We start from the raw sequence: 15,396 nt of genomic DNA on the forward strand, positions 1-15,396 counted from the left end.
GATTCATTTTCTTTCATTAAAAAAATGTGAATAAAGCGACCTCTTGCCAACACTTTGGAAACCCACATAGCCTTGTGTACCTTATATACCTTCTGTACAAATGTAAATGCATCATAGAACTGGGGGTGTTGAAAAACAGCTCAAAACATGCACGTTATTATGCAAGCGCTGCAGTCTTCGAGTCAAACTAATTTGATTGCTCACGATCCATGAATGCCGCACTGATGAGCAGATGTTTGCCTGCAGGCAAGCTCAGGCATGCAAATGCGACTGCTGAAACAGGAATACTTCCTTCCTGAATCTTATAGTGAGCTGATTTTATTAACAGGACAGGGCCATGTTTATAAAAATATAAACATAAAAACCTGGACTTGATTTATCCCAAATAAGTCTGAAATTTCCTGCTGAACATGTGACCAAGAAACTATTTAAATACCCTTAAATGCTATGCAATTACGTTTTTTTTAATGACCACTGAAAAAGAGAATGGTAATGTAAATTAAAAGCAACAATTTTCAGGCGCACCACCATAAGGCACTCTCATGATACTATAGGCAAACTGAAATTCCTTCATCTCCGTTAATACAACACGATATAATGTTTCCCTCCCACCTTTCATTCAATACAATGTTTTTTGCCACTGAGGAATGTGATTCAGTTAAAGAATCAAACATTTGTTTTTAGATTGTTGTAACAGCTACGAGTGGTTGGAGGGGCACACTGCAAATCCCATTGTGCAGGTGGGAATTTGAAAGCCACAATAGCAGTTGAATGTTCTGTGATACAAGTTATAGTCTGAGAGGTAGGTTGGAAGATTTGTTTTTAAAGAAGTACATTTTAACTTTCATTTAACAATGAAACAAAATAGCAGATCACCAAATAGTTTTTTGGGATGAGTTTTCATGTAATAGTGATTAAATAGAATCCTTCTTGCCGTTCTACCTCCTACAGACACCAAATTGAAGACTCCATCTCAGCATGATCCACCATCCCTATCTCTTTCAAGTGGCTAGTTTAAAGGTATAAACCAATAGCACCTGGTATAAACACCAGGTACTGGACAGAATAATTGACACATTATTGCTGGATTAGACAATTCACGGATTAACAAATGCACAATTCCTGTATTAAAATAAATGACTGTATTGCAAGTTAGTAATTTGAACAAGTGCAATACTCACGTGGGATAGGAGTCTGTGAGTGTCTCGAAATGGTCAGCAGAGACCGACGAGCAAGCATCCTGGAAGCCATTATGAACCGCAGCTCACAGCAGCAACACCAACCAGCCGCAGAACGTTCTCTCAAGCGTGCTGCGCCGACACCCTAGGAAAAGCACACACACAGGTCATTACCAGTCACGATCCATCCACTGCTGGATTAAGACCTACCCAAGTCACTGCCATATGTGCTTGTGTAAGGACAGTACGGGCCCTAGTGGCCAAAAACAATGATTGCAGCGATGAGGACAGGCAGGGTCAAGTGAGATAACTGGGTGAGGAGTCAACGCGGGGGTAGAGATGGAACCCCCAGGGTGTTATCGCGAGGCAAAGGAGAGAGTTCGGGAAAAGGGGCAGGGCAGAGCCGAGGGGAAACAAAAGGCAGCGCGGAGCGGGGCTCGGGGCTGCTGTGGGGATTCGGGGTCCGGACCCGTTGTGGCCGTCATCACGGTAGATCGCCCTCATCGTCTTGGAAGGCTGGGAAAGAAGTTATATATCTTCGCCGTGGCTACTACATCGACGGTTCCTATGCAGTAAAACCTTGGATTGCGAGTAACTTGGTCTGCGAGTGTTTTGCAAGACAAGCAATTTTTTAAAATAAATATTAATTTGATAAACGAGCGAGGTCTTGCAATAAGAGTAGTACGTGTATACGCTTTGCCTGCCAAGCGTCACGTGATCACAACTGATATACGAGTGCTTTGGATTACAAACACGTTTCTGGAACGAATTATGCTCGCAATCCAAGGTTTTACTGTATATATATAAAATAGTCAGTCAGCTATATAGTGAACGTCGTGTAGCAGCTACATACAGTCACCCAGTTGTATAGAGTCAACCTGCGTCCACCTGATAACATGGTCGAGTCAGGTGGACTGTAATATATAATAAATATATATATAAAACTTAAGCAAGACAGCGTCGCTGAGTGCTACATTACATCTGCACACGAACCGATTTCATGACCTTTTTTTTTGTACAGATAGTCCCTGAGTTACGATGGTCCGACTTACGATATTTCGATCTTACGATGGCGATAGCGATACGACAAAATTGTAAAATATTTTAAATTTCGCGCGGCAGGCAAACACAGCAGTGTACGAGGTACGATACATTCAATGCATGTTAAAAGTTCTTATAGCAGATAGGATTGTTTCCTGGAAAAAAAACTTTCTATTAAATTACAGTTCATATAGGTAGGCTAAGAATTTAACTTTTTTTTACTTTACATTTTACTGTGCAATATAGTATTGTAATTAATAAATACATACAGTGTATAGTTTATACAGTACGGTACTGTAAATTGCTCTGTTTTGCTAAATTATCACCATTCTTTTAAACTCCTGGGTAGGCTAGGCCATCCTCAACTTACGATATTTTTGACTTACGATGGGGTCGTCGTAACTCATCTCCATCGTAAGTAGAGGACTACCTGTAATGTGTTTCCCAAATTTATTTTTTAAAATCCTTTATATTAAGTTCACTTGCGCGCTTGCTTGCTTACGACCGTGCAAATCTTTCGGTCGTTTTTAACCCACTTCCCGTGATCCAATCGAGCTGACATTTTCCACACAGACTCGTTGTGAGTGACAATTAATGTTCGTGAAAAACATTTTTCCAAAATGTTACACTTATTAGGACAAAAATATTATATTTAATTACCAATTGCTTAATGGTGCCATGCAATCATCTGACCCATAGGTGGCAGCCATCTCAAGCCAGAGGACGAGAGGACTCTAGCCGCCACGCATATAAAGGATTTAGTGAAAAACCTTTTACGGGTTATACTTGTTTTTATTAACAATCAATCTAACATGCGTATGTTCTCTAATGAAGTATACACACATGTACATAAGCACTTCTAAATCACTGTTTAGGTATTCTTTAAATGGCAAATTTCCTCCAACAAAAGCAGATATTCTTCATTGCTAATGTTGTTAAAGTTGTGGACAAAATGTTAAGAGATTTTGTGAACTTAATCACTGTTATCAAGGCAGATTATAACCGCTAAACTGACAGAATTAATCATTCAACTTATCAGCGATTTGACTGACATTTCAGGAATCAATTCTTTGTCTAAGTGTTATTGTTAAGTTTGTATCGTTTTTCATCAAGTTTCTACGTGTTTGTGCTCCATTAAGTCCTCAAGTTATATTATTAATTGCATATCATGTTCAAAAATCAACCAATTCTCACATGCATGATAAGATGCATTGTTATGTGCCCAGTAATGAATTCCAAATTTTAACAGGAGGCAAAGTAGTACGTGCAGCAAGCCAGCAAGAATATACAATTCACATGGTCAGATGAACAGATATGTAATAGGAGTAAGAAGCCAGATGGGTGAATGATTCCAGGGAACAATGACAAAAGTATTTGTACTGACAGAAGAGGCAATGGGTGACAATAGCGCGAAAGGATAAGACGGATAATGCATCATATGGAGCTGGACATAAATTCAGTGAAGAGCTTTTGATTAAATTCTGTCCAGAAATGTTCGTGTTAAGGAGTTGTATTCCATTCTGAAGATGATGTGTAGCATGTTAGGAGTTGATGCTTACTAAACAGATTTTGTGGAGATTACAGGGTAATCGTGGCATGTAGTGAGATTAATACGATACAAATTTGCGGATTACGAGGCTGTATTAGTCTATGTAATGAATATTTTTCAACATGTTTTAGACGTTGTGACCAGATAATTTCAGCACAGCTAGTTTTTGCTGATGCATACAACATACAAATTGCTAAGTAAAACAATTAATGTGCTGCCTTTCCCTGTAGTTTCACTCCTGCAGCTTCAAGTTAGTCCCACTCACTCTATTGGATCACAATTTGCCGTCCACAAAGCATGTTTAATCTGCTGTGGTGTGCCGCAGATTAGGGGAGGAGTTGCGAACCGATCATTATCTGCAAATTACAGCCATATGTGGATTATTGGCTTTGCGCTTTATTGTAATGTATCTATATAAAACTTCGTTCGCACCGTACGTAGCCACCTGTGATGATCGGAGGTGCAGGAGAACGAATCGGAGGTGCAAGGGAAGGAAATCAGAGGTGCGGGGGAAGTCGCGAGCAGAGTTTGATTCGCGCCTCTGGATAACATCAGTCGAGAGGGTTACTTGAACCAATTTGGGTGTCCCACGTTTTCACCAACCAGACTAAATAACCCCCTTAACCAACATTTATATTAAAGGAGTCTCTAACAAATTTCGATTTAAAGCTTTCGTGACTGCAGGGATTCATATTCTTGGTTCTTTCGGTAAAGTTACGTAGAAGGGAAATAAAAAAAAACAATTAGTATAATGTAATTTTTTAATTATTTGTTTATTTCCCTTTTACGTGACTTTACCGAAAGAACCAAGAATATGAGTCTCTAACAAGTTGGTGAATAAAGTATTCTACTCTTATCAAGTGTCACACACATGGCACTGCATATAGATTATATAACAAAAACAATCTGCATAGAAAATGAGATGATAATGCCCCATACACTCTTCTCGTTGGCAATAGGGCAAGTTGCATGGTTGGCTGACGGTCTGAAAACAATCCAAGCCAATGCTTTCTGTATTTCTACATGATTGGTAATGGGAGAAAACAAGATATTTGATAAGGTCGTTTAAATGTGAATTTTCAATCTGCACTTTGGCCGAGAAATGGATGCCCAGCCAGGAAATGAAGTGTTCATAATTTATAGCTGGCAAATGAAGGTCAGCTTTATTAACTGCTTTCGAAATCCACTCGCACACGACTCTATCAACATAATTATATATTTCTGCTTATGTACTGTCAAATACAAGTGTAAGTCAGACGTCCATACCCAACATACAGGAATGCATTGACGGATTGCCAAATAAGAGAACACTGCATAGCACAATAGGGCAAGCACACTGAAATAAGCTTGTACACAGGATTGATTGTTGCATCACAAGACTCAGAGTTGGCTCCGGATTGGGGAGGCGTTCATCAAACAGTGGATAGATCATGGCTGACAAGCTGTATATAATAATCGATATTGCGTACTGTATAAGGATACAACTAAACCACGATATCTGGTTCTGCAATACTCTTTATTATTCTCTAAGTGGTGAAACATGTCATATATTCACCACACCCACAGATGATACAAAATAATCAGGCAGGGTTGTTCAAACAAATAGGGGGGTGGTGCTCATCTTCTGTTTACAGCCCTCGGGTAGTATTGGAAATTCCATGTTCCTATGATGGGCATGATAGTAATTACATGAGTCAAACAAAACGGACCTCCCAGTACGGAACTCGTTTTATTGGCGTCAGGAGACACAAAGGCTTGATATCCAGTACTCTATTGGGTGACATAAAGACAAAGATCCCCCTTGTAGCCTCAACAGACTGTAGGGGCAAGTGCTGTTAGCGACCACCTATGAAGGCCGGCACGTCACCACGAGGGGGTTGGGTGGCCAGCACCACGCCCGACCGCCTTTGTCTCCCTCATACACCACTCGACCCAGTCACATAATATTGCATTGACCAGTACGATGGTACATTTACCCAAACCCGGATGTTGTCATGGGTTGCCACCATTTGGTTCGGCAATCACGTTGTGTATTTAACACTAGTGCCTGCAGGAGTGCAATGAGACAATTACGAAATATCGATTTACACCCCGTAGAATACCGTACTGTACCGTATAAGGATATCCCCCACCCCAACTCATTTAGCCTCTCAGACTGTTGCAGCAATGATTTATACCTATTGATGACGGTGTGGCCGGCTCCACGTCTGCGTGGCCACCCCTAGTCGGTGCCTGCTCATCCTTCACCACATAAGGTACTCATTTAAGGCTGAGTCGATCTAGGGGAGGAGGGAGCTCCAACCGGTTCGGGATATCGATCTGGGAGTAGAAGCCAGGTTGGCAGGAGTTGTACCACGTTGAATAGTGCACCAACGCTTCTCGTTACGCCGAAATGTACACAGCCTTCTAATGAATCTGTTAACAAAATGCATTGATTTGTATCGTATCGTATCGTTATTGCTATTACACAATTGCAGCGAAAACCCGATATCGAAACATAGAATAACGTGATAACTACAGCGCAATACGAAGAATATTCCATAAGGCCGCACTATTAATACAGTATAGAATATAATGATAAATAATATAATATAGTACTGTATATTAACGATACCGCAATGCGCTGTATCAAATCTAACACCACTTCACTTTGTAAATCGTACCACGTTTAGGTATTGCGAACCTCTGAGGCATTTCTCCCCGTTTGTGTAGAGATTACAGCAATTGCAGTCATCCACGGTTGTTATCTACAAAATGTTACGTACAGTCGTTATAAATACGTGATTTTAGTAGTAGAGTGTAAAAGCTTGCACGATTACATCACACTGTATACGGTGTGTGCACATATTTGCACAGACAGCACGTATACTTGTATAGCTTACACATTACAATTTACACTCGATTCAGAATACATTACTACACGTGTGGAGTACTGTAATGTATTCTATTGCAAGAAAGAGATGCGTTGTCGCAATATAGCGCAGTTATGTCACGGATTGTTTTTAATGCACGCATTATTAACTCATGTGCCCAAATTAATTACCCTAATTACCTAATACAATGCAGATACTGAGCTCTGAGACAGACAATATTATTTGACATAGGTACACACATGTACACGGTACATTTGTTGTATACGAATATAGGGAAGGAATACGCGCAACACGCTCTCAGCACCAGCGCAGGGATGAGGAGTGTGCACGATCTGCGTGTTCGTGGCGATGCGGCTGCTCACTCACCACTCACTCGCTACGCAGCCTCACAGCAGCAGCAGCAGCATGGCCAGGAGCCTTCCCCCCACGCCGCCTTTATATACAGAGGGGGGGAGGGAGAGCGTGACACACACACCGGGGGGGAGAGAGTGACACACACACGGGAGTAGGGGGGGAGTCACACGGGGGGAGTCACACACACAGGGGGTGGGGGGGAGTCACACACACGGGGGGGGGGGGAGTCACACACACGGGGGAGGGGGGGAGTCACACACACGGGGGGGGGGGAGTCACACACACGGGGGGGGGGGGGAGTCACACACACGGGGGGGGGGGAGTCACACACACGGGGGAGGGGGGGAGTCACACACACGGGGGGGGGGGGAGTCACACACACGGGGGGGGGGGGGGGAGTCACACCCACGGGGGGGGGGGAGAGTCACACACAGGGGGGGGGGGGGAGTCACACACACAGGGGGGGGGGGGGAGTCACACACACGGGGGGTGGGGGGGAGTCACACACACGGGGGGGGAGAGTCACACACAGGGGGGGAGTCACACACAGGGGGGGAGTCACACACACGGGGGAGGGGGGGAGTCACACACACAGGGGGGGGGGGGGGAGTCACACACACGGGGGGGGGGAGTCACACACACACGGGGGGGGAGTCACACACACGGGGGGGGGGGGGGAGTCACACACACGGGGGGGGGAGTCACACACACCGGGGGAGGGGGGGGGGAGTCACACACACGGGGGGGGGAATCACACACACAGGGGGGGGGGGGGGGAGTCACACACACGGGGGGGGGGGGGGAGTCACACACACGGGGGGGGGGGGGAGTCACACACACAGGGGGGGGGGGGAGTCACACACACAGGGGGGGGGGGGGAGTCACACACACAGGGGGGGGGGGAGTCACACACACAGGGGGGGGGGGAGTCACACACACGGGGTGGGGGGGGGAGTCACACACACGGGGTGGGGGGGGGGAGTCACACACACGGGGGGGGGAGTCACACACACCGGGGGAGGGGGGGGGGAGTCACACACACGGGGGGGGGAATCACACACACGGGGGGGGGTGGAGTCACACACACGGGGTGGGGGGGGGAGTCACACACACGGGGTGGGGGGGGAGTCACACACACGGGGGGGAGGGAGTCACACACACGGGGGGGGGGAATCACACACACACGGGGGGGGGGTGGAGTCACACACACGGGGTGGGGGGGGAGTCACACACACGGGGGGGAGGGAGTCACACACACGGGGGGGGGGAATCACACACACACGGGGGGGGGGTGGAGTCACACACACGGGGGGGGGGGGAGTCACACACACGGGGGGGGGGAATCACACACACACGGGGGGGGGTGGAGTCACACACACGGGGGGGGGGGGGGAGTCACACACACCAAGTGCACGCCGTGTGATCGATGGCGGGGGTTAGGGGTTGAGAGAGGTGTTGTTGTTGTGTTGTTGGTTCGCGATTGGCGCTACGCTGCGCTACGAACCCGACGACTCCAGTTCGATTCCAGCTCACCGCCACCAACACCAGCGATTACCTGAACCGGTCCTGGGCCTCCTCCCCTAGGTAGACTCAGCCTCAAATGAGTACCCGGTTCGGTGCATACGTGTCGGGTGGGTCTTTGTTGGAGGCAGGCTGTGGGAGAGGACCGATGCTGCTGCCCGTCGATGGTTAATCGTTCATTGCCTCTCTCCCCTTACACGACAACTATCGGAGCACAAAGACAAAAGACTGCTGCTGTTGGGGGGATGGCGAGCACGGCACACGGTGGATGGGGTTGGGTGGGCGGGCAGCAACCACGCCCAGCCCCGATGCATCGACACACAAACAATTACAAACGTAATTATAATTGATGTATAAAAAAAAACTAATGGTATATTAGTACGTTGAATGGAAAAGCTAATACGTTCAATTTCGATTTAAAGCTTTTGTGACTGCAGGGATTCATCTTCTTGGTTCTTTCGGTAAAGTCACGTAGAAGGGAAATAATAACATAATAAAAATAAAACAGAATAAAATAAAAAATAATAAAATAAAATACAACATAATAAAATAAAATACTTTTTTTTAATTAAAATAAAATTCCCTTCTACGTGACTTTACCGAAAGAACCAAGAAGAAGAGCTATATGGGGGTTGTTTGACCATACTTCACCACTCTGGTCAGTGTGGATTGGTAAATGGTTGGGGGGGGGAGGTTCGGTTCCCCAGGACCGGTCCGAAGCAATTACTCTTCAGTATTGTAAAGCATATTTACAGAACTGTATTAAAACGATGTATTGTTCTCATCAAACACGTGTAAAACCACACACATGTGTACGGTATTTAAGCAAAAATGAACACAGGATATTGCAGTCGTGTAGTGCACACAATCACAAGTGCGCACGTCCTGTGGGTTAGACAAGATCGTTACACTTATCGGGGTCTTTGCAGTAAGCACGTTGCAAAGCTATGAACACAAAAATGTGCACGAAACACTGCGTTTTTGTGTAGCACAAATATCTGCACGCACAAGCCAAATTGTGTTTCTTCCAAGTGCTGCCAATCCACCGTACGCGTCTCGCAACGTGTTCGTCTTGCCCATCCATTCCCTCTACCCCTTCTCTCGCCCCATCCTGTCGACCCACCACCACCTCCCCCTTCCTTCCTCTTCCTCCGCCACCCCCAGAGCCGGTCTGACCCAGCTTAAACCGGTGCCTAAGGGGGTCCCTGGTCATTTTTTTTCAGGATTGGGGCTCCTCTTTCCACTCGTTCACGGTCACAGTCATCAACTCCAAAGCTCTTTAACATGCACGCCGTGTTTTACAAGCAGATACAATGACACAATACTCTGTGCTGCAGACGACACGAACACATTACATGCACACACATACACACAAAATGATGAATATCTATACCAACATACCACACACGCGCGGGCATATTGGGCATCATACAAGCGATATGGCCACACGAACGCACACTGACGTCATGCACACACGCACACAGCGACATGAATACCCATACCCTACATACATGCACCACACATGCATAGTGACACACAAACGTATGAATAACACTTGTACACGGCTGTCGACAACCTGAATGAGCCACACACACCAATGTACACACACAAGACTGGCTTATGCCCTGCGTATTGCATTCATACGTAATAACGTACACGCATGCAACCATTTATGCATATTGCATTCGCATCCTTATGCGTTCATACATAAATATCCGAGTATGATGTGTGCTCACAGAGTGATAAATACAGTGAGATATTAAACCCTCCCAAGTAATTGATTAGAAATCTGCTAAATTAATTGTGCATAAAGCACGCTGCAACCCAGGAATGACGTGTGTGTGCTGTATGTTTATCGTTTTCCTACCTCATGGTGTTTAATTATAATCCGCAATATTTTCCCCCAAATGGGATTTCTGAACAGTGCTCTCTGATGTCAGAACTGGACTACACACTGCAGGGTGTTATGTAATTGTCATAATCTGCATTAACACCATTTAAAAAAAAATATGCACACGTACACTAATGTTTCCGAAAATATATTCACGAGTAAAATGAAATGTTAATGTAACCTTTTACCAACTGTTAACACGGTTGTATTATATGTTAAATTAATCGTACAGAAATGTTACATTTCACCAGCATGGATTCTTCTGAAAATGTATAGATTCAGAATACAAAATGGACATTTTTCTGACTGCATTTGCTGCCTTGTTTGTAATTTCTGTTATTCGTGAAATTACAGCAATCAACAAATAATTTCGCTATCTGTGGATCGGCTCCTCATCGTGAACTGACAATGTAATAATTGGTGTAGAGATGGGACGATTTTGTTGGTGTAATAAAGGGAAAACAATGAGTTGCTCTTTTTAACTAGTCTTATTAAATACTACAAGTGGATGAAGTGGAAATTCATATTAAACCCTTATAATCTGGCTGACCCCTACTGCACCATCCACCTGCCCATCATTCTGCTTCCCCTATTAGAATACAGTATATTCTATACATGTGTAATAACCGTGCGCCATCTCCTGAGGTTATGTTTACATACTGTCATGCAGTCCACGCACTATCAGTAGTACGGATTCTATCTAGGGGAAAGGTTAATGGGCGGATCTAGTATGGAGACCTCTGGAACACTCCCGAAGGTTCCTATAGGGGCGTGGCCATAGGCGGGGTTTAGCCTCGGAGAAGAGAATATAAGCAGGAGGTACAGCAACGTTAGGGGTCTGTGTTTGAAGATCGAAGAGGAGCTCCCTGCCGCTGCTGCCCCGCCATCTCCACCTTCCACGTGGCGGCTCGATCTCCAGCCGCTTAAACCGCTCCCCAGCGCGCCGTCAGCCGGCGGTGCGGTGGAGAGTGGGGAGAGCGCCACGTGGCGTGGGGCAGCGCAGCCACGAGAACGGGTCGGCATCCGCAGAACGAGAGGAGTGGCTGTACCGAACCTTGAATAAATATTCCCAAGTTACTTACCGTGTCAGAGCCACTTATTACAGTGGTGTCTGACAGTGGACTTTTTCTGGCGGTGCTCTACTGAAGAGGCGATGTCCAAGCACCAGAAAAAGAAGAATCCACCTGCGGTGTCCTCCGACGACGAGGCAGCGACACAGCTCCTGCCGACCCCGGGTCCCGTGGTCCCGTGGTCCCAGTTATAGAGCCCACGGCGAGTGCGGATGTCGCACCTGCGGCAGACGGCGTGGCGGAGTTTCCGCATCAGCTTAGCCCTGACCATCTGTGGCGAAGAGTGGAGACGCAGCTGGGTGCTTTGACGACAACGCTCCTCCACCTCGTCGCTCTCGTCACGCCGATCGCCGCTGGAGCAAGTCCGGTAGCGGACCGTCCGGGGTTGGACGTGCAGAGGCCCGGAGACGGTGCCTCGGAGGGTCCCCCCTTAGTGGATACGGCCGCCATCCCGGGCAGGGTGGAGACGGCCGCCATTTCACAGTCCCCGGCAAAAACGCTTTTCACGACCGCCATTTTGACCACTGCGGAGGAGAGCGGTGGGGCAGCTGTCATTTTGTCGCTGCTGTGCGGTGGGGCGCTGAGCATCACGACACCCGCTGCGAAAGAGAGCGCCGATCGTGGTCGACGCCTGCCCCAAGTTCGAGAGTTTGTGTAGTGACACAGCGCTGACTGCCGTCCAGCAGCGGCAACTGCGGTAGGCAGTTAGCGCACACGCCGTCGAGCATATACATGGGTGTGCCGGTAGGGCGGAGGAACTGGGGCAAGGGTCCCGGAAGACCTCATAGGGAGGCTCCTGGAACCCTCTAGTGGGTTCGAGAAGGAAGGTGCGGCTAGGACGGAGCCAGGCCGCGCCGAGTAGAATCAAAGCAGCAGAGAGCGAGAGCTCCAGGCTGCCGGTTCTGGGAGTGGACTCGTCTCATCGTCGCTGCCGCCTTCGCCACCTTCGTCGCTGCCGCCTTCGCCCGATAATCGGCTGTCTCGGTCGATGCCATTGGTGCAACGCGGTCAGGGTTGTGTCTAGGCCGGGCTGTAAGGCAGCGTGGTCGAGAGAGAGGAGGCCAGAGTTGGTGTAATGGGAATAAAGAGAGAGAGTGATGGTGCCTCCTGCAACTACCTCGTCTCCGAGTGAGTGTGTGCGCCACACACCCACACGCACACCGAGGAGGACACTACACATATGTCGTGTCTGATTTGGAGACGAGGTTTGCAGGAGGCACCTTTTATTTACACTGTCTGACAGCGCAATATCGAGCGAAGACTCCCGTGCGACGATACGGGAGTACAAGATAATGAAAAACTTCACTCTGCCACTCCATCAAGATCTAAAGGAACCCCCACGCCCAAGGCTAAAATCCAGGAAACCATTCTGGATACACGCCTCCGCTCAAGCAGCCGAAAATAAAGATACAGCTACTCGGTGGTCTGAATCGTGGGCGGTCATGGACATGGCAAACAAACCATAATTCATATCCAAGAATGGTAGCTTGCCATCCTTTTCCACTTCCATGGTGAATGTGATGGCTGGGTGTATGGAATTGATGTGGTTGAGGAATTGGTTCAGAGCTGGTCGGCCATGTGGCCATCTATGTACCTCTTCCACAAGGACGGACGTAAAGTGGATGCCTGGATGGCATCTGTTTCAAAAATTTCCATGAAAACATTGCCTACAACTGGAGATAAGGGAGAACCCATTGAGGTACCTTCAACTTGTTTTAAGAATGTTCCATTCCAGGTGAAGTAAATGTTGGTGAGGCAGTGTCTCACCAAGGCCGGTACATCAGCATTCAGTCCTTGTTGGACCAAATCTTCAATGATTGCAATGGTGTCAGGCACATGAACTTTGGTAAACAAGAGACTACATCGAAACTAACGAGCAAATCAACTGGCGATAGTGAGATGTCCTTAATTAACAATACCAAGTGAGCTGAGTTAAGTACAGCTGAGGTGGTCTTACCAGTGAATGGTTGTAAGGTCTCAGACATAATTCGGGCCAGTTTGTAGGTTGGTGAGTCAATGGTGGAGACAATAGGATGAAGGGGTGTACCTTCTTTATGGATTTTTGGTAAGCCATACAATCTGGGTGGTCTAGCAGCAGAGGGTTTTAAGGAAACCCGTTTGTTTGGTTCGATTAAGGATGTCGAATCGGTGATGATATTGTTGTTTTAGTAACGAGGCTGCTGGTGGGATCTCTTTAAATTTTTGTATAGCTACCATCATTAAGTAGGTCCTGAATTTTGATATTGTATGTGGTTTTGTCCATGATGACTGTGGCATTGTCCTTGTCGACTGAGAGGATGATGATGTCATCTCTCTTTTTTAATTGAGACAGATAGGTGTCTTCGCGTTTCTTTTGTAGATTGCAGCAATTTCTGATCTTGCTACGTCTACAGTAATGTGTCCCAAACCCTTAAGGGCTACATCGACCTGGGCAATGATATCATCCACTGGGATGTGTTTAGGGGTGACTGCGAAATTCAACCCTTTAGCTAGAACCGATTTTAGGCTGTCTGAAATTAGACTGTTACTCTGATCGATAACAATCTTGTCAACGTCTAACTTTTTAACGTGTGGATTTGGCTTCTTCTTGGAAAGGAGGTTGAACTTGGAAATCAGGTTATCTTTGCATTTAGCTGACATTGAGGCAGATGAAGAGGCTGTCATGTTATCTACATGTTCCCAATCAGATGTCGAATTTTTTTCCATCAATGTTAAGTGTGATTTCAGGAGAGTCTTGTCTAAAATATCTAGTTAAAATCGGAGCAATCTTATTCTCTCTGAGATCAGGGCTAAGCCAGCCTTGAACAAGATCCGTTCAGCATTGGGAGATGTGACAGCAGCAGCAGCAGCCAATGTCAAGGCGATCGGTATGACCTTGGTGTCACGGCATCTCTTCAGAAATGTGAGCGACTCGATCAGATGAGCCTTCTTGTCTCGAAGTTTGTAAAAAGATCTAATAATCTCATAAAATAAACATTTAATTAAAAAATATATAATCTCATAAAATAACAAAAAAACTACTAGTTTTTTGTTATTTTCTTTGAACCATCGACGTGACTTTACTGAAAGACCCAAATAATATGAATTCCTGCAGTTACGAAAGCTTTAAGTCAATATTTAACCGCCTCTACAGGGAGGATTTCCACACAACTATTCGATATTTTAACAAACCTCTTCCCTACCAGGGAACAAAATGAAATTTACAGATTCAAATTTAAATAGCAATTAAAATACAGGGGGGCAAGGTGGCTCACTGCTGACATCCTGGGTTTAAATCTAGCAGCCAACTTGATTCCACATTCAAGTGGGAACTGTTAAATCATATTATCATGATCACTCGCGCTCACGAAATACATTTGGCTTTGCATTTAATTCAACGTAGCCCAGAAATTAGGAATCACTTTTTTTAAATGAATCAAATGGTTAAAATGAATGGCCCACTCTTTGCACATATTGTTCAATCAGATAGCTCCTACTGAAATGACTCCAGAAGTACTGGAGTGGTGTGGCATCATCTTCCTGAGACATTCTAATTGTGCATTCAGTGTTAGAGCTGTGGAAATAGGTTTATTTTTCAATATTCTTGACGACAGTCTTCGATCGCAACTACAATGGTTACAGATCCCACCAACTCCACTTTCTGATTTCTCCAACCATGCTGAAGATTTGGTCTTCCCAAATCAACTTTTCATCTCATCATTACAGTGTTCAACCACCATACTGCAGCTCAAAACACTTCTATTTCTACTCAATTCTCACACTGCTCAACTTCGGAATGTGTTCCCCTTTGGATGTGTGTCCAGCAACTGTCATAAACAGTGAAATAGAAATACTGGGATGTAATTGTTGATTAAAGTCCCACAACAATAGAAGAAATAAAGTTGTTAATGATCGATTTGAGTGAACTGTACCATTACCC

The 15,396-nt window shown here is 45.9% G+C and overlaps 1 protein-coding gene across 3 annotated transcripts in view; it reads right to left on the reverse strand.

The window, feature by feature from the left end:
- Window positions 1–15,396, reverse strand: part of ABAT (4-aminobutyrate aminotransferase) — a 63,931-nt gene that overhangs the window by 25,207 nt on the left and 23,328 nt on the right. Inside the window, exons 1-3 of one of the 3 annotated variants that reach the window (XM_078599003.1) lie at window positions 8,500–8,747; window positions 7,008–7,074; window positions 1,182–1,323 (exon numbers count right to left, since the gene is read on the reverse strand). In XM_078599003.1, the coding sequence (XP_078455129.1) occupies window positions 1,182–1,251 (70 nt within the window). In that variant the 5' untranslated portion in view covers window positions 1,252–1,323; window positions 7,008–7,074; window positions 8,500–8,747. Of the gene's footprint in view, window positions 1–1,181; window positions 1,324–7,007; window positions 7,075–8,499; window positions 8,748–15,396 lie in introns of those variants that run through there. The other 2 variants (XM_078599012.1, XM_078599022.1) reach the window with 2 other exon arrangements.

The sequence above is a fragment of the Lampetra planeri genome, chromosome 1 (assembly GCF_965212315.1).
Source record: "Lampetra planeri chromosome 1, kcLamPlan1.2.h2, whole genome shotgun sequence".
Classification (NCBI taxonomy): domain Eukaryota; kingdom Metazoa; phylum Chordata; class Hyperoartia; order Petromyzontiformes; family Petromyzontidae; genus Lampetra; species Lampetra planeri.